General features: G+C 44.7%; 2 protein-coding genes across 2 annotated transcripts; both read left to right on the top strand.

The window, feature by feature from the left end:
- The first annotated feature begins 3118 nt into the window (after window positions 1–3118).
- Window positions 3119–4285, top strand: PV09_09597 (uncharacterized protein). The gene is made up of 2 exons (XM_016363684.1): window positions 3119–3429; window positions 3478–4285. Exon 2 carries the CDS (start codon window positions 3508–3510, stop codon window positions 4027–4029), a length of 522 nt encoding a protein of 173 aa, XP_016208491.1. The 5' UTR covers window positions 3119–3429; window positions 3478–3507; the 3' UTR covers window positions 4030–4285.
- Window positions 4286–6887: 2602 nt separating this feature from the next.
- PV09_09596 (uncharacterized protein) lies at window positions 6888–7292 on the top strand (the record flags this gene model as incomplete). Its single annotated transcript, XM_016363683.1, has 1 exon — window positions 6888–7292. The coding sequence occupies one exon, from the start codon at window positions 6888–6890 to the stop codon at window positions 7290–7292; it is 405 nt and encodes a 134-aa protein (XP_016208490.1).
- Between the last annotated feature and the right edge of the window lie 763 nt (window positions 7293–8055).

Genomic DNA, 8055 nt, shown 5'->3' with positions numbered 1-8055 from the left:
CAGACCGGCCCTTTTTCAAGGCTCTTCTTAAGTTCAAAATAAACTGAACAGTTCCGCTTAAGCTTATTTATCTAATCATTGTGCTAGAAATCTATCATGATTCTCATTGCTGTGGTGAAAGTTAATTTCATACAGCGATCGGTACCTTTTGATTGAAGCCGATACAAATTTGGTTAGTATATTCCTCTTTTCGTATCTTACATAATCTCAATAGCTTTGATCAGGTAGGGTACATTTAAGACCTGTGGCTCGCTGACTGGAATTCTCCTTGCGCTGTTGGTGCCTTATGACGTCAAGGCAACAAGGCATCACTGCATCGACTTTTGGAGAGCACCAGCGAAAGCATGGATCTCAAAACCATCGCCATGGCGGCATCAGCTACATTTTATGCCTCGCGTTGTGAGCAGTCTTCAAGAACTTCATATTTGGTAATTAATTCATATTAGACCTCTAAATTTCTTGAAGTAATGCCATTCCGTTACTCTATGACGCGCAAAATACTACCCACCTTCTCCAACTCTAAGTGATTGATAATGTAAACATGCGTTCTATTTTCCACTTCATATTATCCGCGCTACAGGTGCAATCTGCTGTTCACTTCTCTAAGCTGTCTTAAATATCGGCTCTGCTATAATTGGACTTGGCACACGAGTCTTGCGCTTCCGGGCATATTCTAGTTTGCCTCCAGTGGCTTGCGCTGGGCCTGGCTCTGGCTCAGGTGTCTTGCGCTTTCGACCACGTTTCGCTTTGCCCACAGTAGATTCATCTGGCTCTGGCTCTGACTCAGACTCAGACTCAGACTCAGACTCAGGCTCAGGCTCAGGAATTTTTCTTTTTCTACCGCGCTTGCCTTGACCTTTCGCTTTTGCTGCGTCTTTTGCCGCTTATTTCGCTCGTGCCTCCTCCAGATCCTTATAGCTTATAATTCTTGCTTTTCCCAAAATTAATGACCTTGTAGATCGGCGAACTTTACCTTCGTTATTGATTTGTCTCAGAAATTGAATTTGTTCTCGCTGGAGGTCACGTTCGGCAAAGCATGTTCGAGCAGCATTCTCAAACTTCTGCAAATGCCTTTGTAGGCGCTGTTTGCTCTTGTCTTCAGCACATGCATCCTGTTTGATCAGATTATGCAGCGATATAAGAGCTTTGGTTGTTACTGGCGTTTAGAGTACTTCACATTGAGGTTTGGGGTCAATTTTACAGGGCTCCAGGGTTGGAGCAGGAAGCTTAGGGACTGGCTTAGGAATTTCCGTAAGCACTCTGTCCGGATTGAAGGGATACAAACCGCTGGCTCTCTATCCCACAAGGATATTTCTTCTAGTGAAAGCTCTCTCTCTCGCAGGGCCATAAAGATACATAAAGTGCTGCTTGCTGATCGTACCGACACCTCCTCGCTCGAGCCGCTCAACTTCATCTCGATATACTGCTTTTAAAGGGGAAAACACAGCGACATCACAAGGCTGCAGTTTATGAGATGTATGAGAAGGTAGACGACACAGGGAAATATTGTTTTTAAAACAGAACTGAAGGATCTCCAGAGTTTCGTGCGATCCAAAGCCATCGCAGGCAAGGACTCTTGGTTTTCCATTCGCTTGTAGCCGGGTCTGAGGATCAAAGACTTGTTTAAGCCACTCCAAGCTGATATAGGAGTCAGTATATCCAGATTCGGAGTACGCATAGTGCCATCCTGGCATAGGATACGTTGTCCAGTTTCCCCGATGAGTAGATGCTGGCCAGATGATCATTGGATCTAGATACCTACCATCTGCGCTTATACATTCCACGGCAGTAACAACTGTGCGCGTTGCACGTACGGCTCTGTGGCCTCGCAAGTCGTCCTTACCGATGAGAACTTTCACGCTTCCTGGCATACTAAGTATAACGCCAGTTTCATCCATATTGTAGACATTCTCAGGTATTACAGCTGGGTCTTAAAGTACAGTGCTAATCACCTTGAACCAGTGGACGACCTTATTATAGATATCATACCGGTCCCAGTCCAGTGTCCTCATTCTTCTGGCCTTGACTTCTGGATGACATTTCTCAAAAGCCTGAGCCCAGTTTTTGCCTGGAGGCTTCTGCAGTTTATTCATGGGACACTGGCAGGCGATGCTAAAGGCTAACGAAGGAATATGCTTTATTCGTACGCGTTGTCCAAATTTGCCAAGTTACAATATAAAATTTATAACAGCTTTCTCTTCATATAGGTTGAGATATTGTTGGCTCTGGTTCTTAACCGCTTTCGGGCATTGGCCGTGTGCACGATAATAGAGGGTCGTATAAGGGACTTCGCCATATTCTGCTCGGGCACGGTATGTATCGCGCACGCCAGGAGGTAACTCTTGCGCCAGGACCTGGCTGGCTCTGTCCATGTTAGCTTATGGTAGTTATAGTGCTGTTCGGGAGAAACGAGCGAGAAGACATGCAGGCGTGAGGACACAGGTGGGATTGCGCTTGACCCTGACAGAGGGCCAACTTGTGGGCCTATCTATTTTTAGCTGTTCACGGTTCCTTTATTGTAAGGCATTGCTATACCGCAGTTGAAGTCAAGTCAAGCACTTGAAGAGATGCGGAAAACTGGATAAAGAAAATTTGAAACTTGAGATTGTCGAAGCAGGAATGCTTGATTGGGTTGAGCTGCAGGCACCAGGGACTGGTGCCCTGCAGGGTGCCTGAGCGTAACTTGATAACGTGGTTCACCACCAAGTCGTTACCTTAGTGCCTTGGGCCTTAAAATTTAGTGAAAGCCGCCTAAATTCTAGCGGGACCCCTGCTAAACTTAGGGGGGTATGCCGACTCGGTGAACCATGTTAATAAAAGAATATCCGTCACGTGCATTTACCATGTATGTGGATACGTCTTCGTATGGATGTTTTTATCACAATATAGATGTCCTGAACACCCTTTCAGAATCTAACTTGCTACAGATGTTGTTTCGGCTACTTGTATCGGCGGACCGATGTTGACCAGATTAATGTGATTCAAGTCGATTCGTTCAATACGAAGCCTTAGCGCCTTAGGCCTCACGATTTAGTCTGTGGCTGTGCTAACTGACCAGTGAAATCATGCTAAATAGGCAATTGCGCGCTTACGTTATATTATGCTAAGCGACTCATGTGTCTTCAATAAAAGTTTATGGAACCCGCATAAACAGAAATCTGTCCGTTGTTTGTGGTTCCTGAACGCGTGTGACAAACCACCTCATGGCCTGCCGCTCTATCTCTCAGCTTGCAAAGACATTGTGCTACTTGAACACAGATCGATACTGCGTGTCTTTAATGTGTATACACTACAGTTGAGATTTCCTTACATCACTACGTTGACGCCATTCCACGTTTAGACCACCTGCTGAATGGAATCTCATCACGAGTTTCCCCACCAAGGATAAATCAATTCTTGAACTTGAAATTTGCAAACGGGCAAGAAGAGGTAGGTCTAATTCTTCTCTGTACTTATATTCTCACTAATATATCGTAGTTATTGTATCATCAAATCCTATCCCCAGTTATGCAAGCCAAAATGGATACGAGCAATGTACCCACACGTATTTTCATCATACTCCAAGACTCTAGCCCTCATTGGTCAAAGCCTGATTCTGAAGTAATTGGAGTGGCGCTTTCGCTCATTTCTCAGCAGAAGGTTTTGGGTTCAACAGGTTGCACCTTCACGGCGAACGAATACAAATTCATGGCGAAAGAGATATGGGGGGCTGTTACATTCTTTATATTCGATCTATCTAATGATAATTATAATCTGAACACTGCACATAAGGAAGGCGAGAATGACCTCCCGGTTGTCACGGTCAGACTCTCTAAAAGTAAGGAGACAGCTCGATATGAGGGCAAACCTTTACAGATGCAGGTCAACCAACAACTCCGACATATCCATGACAAAGTGGGCTATGGGTATGAGCCGCCTTTCTTTATTGATCATACTAATGGCAAAGTGCCGATATATCCCAATCCGCGCACCGCTGTGCGCTGTCCGCCTTCCACTCTTATTACCTCCTCCGCGTCGGTTGTATTGTAGAAAGATATTATGTGTCCAGAGGTGTTACAAGGCTATATGGCCCATACTTTGTCCGGATAACACTTACAGTTGAACCGTTAGTATAGGCCGCGTGTTGTATGTTAGGACAAGGAATTTTGCATTGGCGACCGATCTCTGCGTTGCATTCAGTGCAGATTTCTATCTCCCAGTGACACATTTCTGAGAATCAGTTAGCAAAGCCTTTTTTCAGATACGGGTTGATACTTTTGAAGAGTTCTTGATAGGCGTATAACTAGTTAAGTGTTCGTGTAATGTGTGTCTGTTCTAGGAGGAGCTAGAATTATGCCTACCCCGCACCACTGCACTGCCAATTCTGTAGTTAGCTTACCGTAGTTAACAACCCTGAGCTCCAGCACGTGATGTGAGAAAAATAACCGAGTTGAGTGGCGCTACGTCCTGTTCAAGTTGCCGAGGTAATATAGTTAGTATGTGTCTACTTCGTACCGTTCCTAACATTAATGTCGCACTTGAGTGCAGGGTGGGATGTGCTCTGAATTGGTCAAGGTTGTGTTGATTAATTATCTGAATCTGAAGCTAGCCAATCCATGTATTGCTGAAATGCCTGAGGTCTCAACATATATTGCCTTGCAATAATCAATCTCCAGACCCATGCCAGCACGTGGTTAGGAAAAAGATTATGGCTAAGGGCCAGGGGTACAATTAGACGACGGCACGGCTAATCCCAAAGTGGTTGGATGTGAATTTTTGGCCAAGATTTTCGATCACCGACAATACTCCATGCAACTCCGGTCAAGCTCGGGATGGCTAAATTTGTGGGAGAAATAGCTTCTAAGCTTGCAATAATATTCTCTTGTATTTGGCAATTTTATATCAAGACATTTTATTTTATATATATTATGAAGGTGGCGATAGAGCAGGGGGGATTTGATTAAGCAGCAGAACATGCTGTGAAGAAGATAACGAAAATAATATCCAAAACTATGGTAATTTTCCTATCGCATATTGCTGATATAAATAAATATAGCTGAAAAACAGTGCATTAGTGGTTTCATGTTCGTGAACTTGAAGGAGAGAATTTGACGTGGCTGGTAAGGGTGTCTTGTTCCTTTGCATGGGGTGTTCCGTACGTCAGGGATGGATTCTAATAGCAGTTTGATCTACTTTTAATAGATAAAAAAGAGGCGTTGTATATAATTCTCAGGGTCCCTAGTTAAAGAGAAAACCCAATTTGATGATGATAAATCGTCTAATACTATTTCAATTGAGCTTCTTCTATCTAGGTGCTTTTGTTAGATGGCCTTTCTTTCTGAGCGAACATCTGAGGCAGAGACAAAGGTATGCGGGTCATCTTGTCAAAGGGCTGCCATTATCTGCATTGGCCGAACTCCAGCTTATGACATAGTCTTGATAACTTCTTTTTGCTTTTCTATACATTTACAATAGACATTATGAGCCATTGGGTTAATAGATAGGGCATGATTGTAAGGGGTGGATGTAAGCGTGATATCAAGATGGGGAGCAATAGGTTTAGATTTATGTCAAGACTGACGACTGAGGAAGTAAACTAAAAGGAATGCTGTGCGTAGCTTAAATACTACAGTCCCATAGAGCATATATGGCTCCCACAGAGCTTAAGTGCCACAGTCCCACAGAGCATGTGACTCACACAGAGCTTAAATGCTACAGTCCCACAGGGTATGTGACTCGCGGCCCCAGTGCAGCTGTCCCGTGCGCCAATTCCCTCTCTGTTCCTCACAATGATTGTGCTGCTTAACTTGGACTTCCAGTTTCCACTGATCGTTTTAGGTATCTTTAAAGATGAACAGCTTAAAAGGACACCCTATTGCACGTGTACTTATACTTAGAGTCTTTGCTGTTGACTTATAGACTCTAAAGCGGTCGCATTAATAGTAATATCATGTTTTAATATCAGAGTGGTGAGGCTTACTCTGTTTAAGTACAAAGCTGTACCTGTTTTGGATACCATGACTTTCGAGAGAGTTGTATGCTTCATCATAAGAGCTATAAATAGAGTCTGGCGGGGCAGGAATATCTTCTATAGTTGCTACTGGTAATTGAAGAATCTTTATAGATACAATTCATTGATGAAGTTGCCCCTGAAGCGCGGCGCGTTATTATGCGCTAAGCCGTTTATAGCGATTTAAATTACATTACAGCTAGCGGGGGGGACAAATCTCAAAGGGGGGACAAATCCCAGAATCGGGGGGTGTTGCAGGAATATCACATGATCTCCCGCATAAAAGACTCTTTTCTGTAAAGACAAACCAAAAATATACAACAACATACAAAATCACTATGAGAACACATTTTCACAAAAATACGTTCATATACATCATATTTTCACTTCCTTTTGCTTCCCTGAGCGCTGCACACCAGCAATCTCCAGCACTGCCTAGCTTAGGCTAGCCCCTCAGTGCGACAGGGGGACAAATCTCAGCAGCCAAAGTTGGTGGATTTTGGACCACGTGACGCTTGGTAATCGGCCGACACGCTGTCAGTCTATGCACGTGCCAATATCACGTGACATGTGGAAACACTGGCCACATAAGAGAGGAGAGCCAGGGGTAGGGGACCAGAGAACAATCATACAATCCATTAGTCTAGACACCATAGAATGAACTAGACAACCTTACGGTCCGACTTATGCATCATTCATCATTCCCGTGATCCTCCGCACGGACATTGACAGTTATGAGCCCGGCTAGCGACCAATACAGTGCTATACGAAGCGAGAAGGTGCAGCAGCATGCACGACCTGCAGGTTGAAGACACTGAGACCTGCATAATCAATCAAGCAGCACACCGCCAGAGCAATAACGATAACTACCGAGATATAAGTACAGACCTGAGCAAAGATGCCGGATCTTAAGCTCATCAATACTTTGCAAAAGCGAAAACTCGAAGCAATCATACCACACTCAACCTATGTAGCAATTGGGCAATCATCCGAGCTGAACAAACTCTTGACAACCCTCATACAAACCATAGCAGATATAACGAATACCATCAAAGTGAAAGAACAACTAGTCATCCTGAAGACTCAAGATGATTGGGACAAGTGGATCGAGCAGCTGGAAGGAATGGTTGCACCAACATTATGGAAGAAGTACATAGACCCAGACTCATCCAATCCACCAGCTATACCAACCCTTAATACGGAGGAACCAATCAAGTCAGCATACTCAGCCACCTATACTACAGTAGTTGATAGGGCAGAGGAGGACCAGACTGAACGGCCTGAATACAATCGAGTCCAATAAAACCTTACAAACAAGGAGAGAGAAGAGTTCAGGTTCGACCTTGAGGTCTACACTCACAAAGATTTGCCCAAGTTCAAGGCTGAAGAGCGAGAATATATTGAAGCAGCTCAAGTCATCCGACAGACATGTGATGATACAGCCAAACTATACTTAAAGGCAAAAGACCCACTCCGTACACAAGTTCAGAAGTTGCAAGATGTTTATCAAGGCGACCCAGCTCTACGAAAGCGACGCGCGAGAGAGGCGTACAATGCTGTTATCAGGACACCAGTGACAGCGAAGACAATCACATCTTGGGTGTCTAAGTGGCAGGAGGCAATGCTTCAAGCTGAAGCAGTTGGCCTACCACATGCACTAGACTATGAGCAGTGGTCAAGTGACCTACTGGCTGCAGTTGGTGATCTGGTCCCGAGCACAGTAACTCGGATCCTCCAGACCACAGCTGGAAATGGTGATCTTGAGACCTACCGCGATGTGGTGCAGGCAATTCAATCAGAGTGCAGCATTCGACTCTCTATAAGACCTACCCAATCTGGAGTAAGGCGTGGAGCGTTTGTGTCTGTAGCTGCTGAGGCTGAATCTGAAGGACCTGATCAATCCAAAGATCTGCCATCAAGACCTCAAACCAAGGCGGGTGGAAATGAGATGAAAGACACCGATCAGGCACCTTTGGTGGCTGTTGGGGGTGTGGCCAGAAAGGTCACACGCTCGAAGGCTGTTTCTTCGTTGACCCAAAGAAGAGGTCAGAAGAATGGAAGCCACT

The sequence above is a fragment of the Verruconis gallopava genome, assembly GCF_000836295.1.
Source record: "Verruconis gallopava strain CBS 43764 unplaced genomic scaffold supercont1.88, whole genome shotgun sequence".
Classification (NCBI taxonomy): domain Eukaryota; kingdom Fungi; phylum Ascomycota; class Dothideomycetes; order Venturiales; family Sympoventuriaceae; genus Verruconis; species Verruconis gallopava.
Note: the sequence above shows the minus strand (reverse complement) of the source record. Positions and strands in the feature narration are given on the sequence as shown.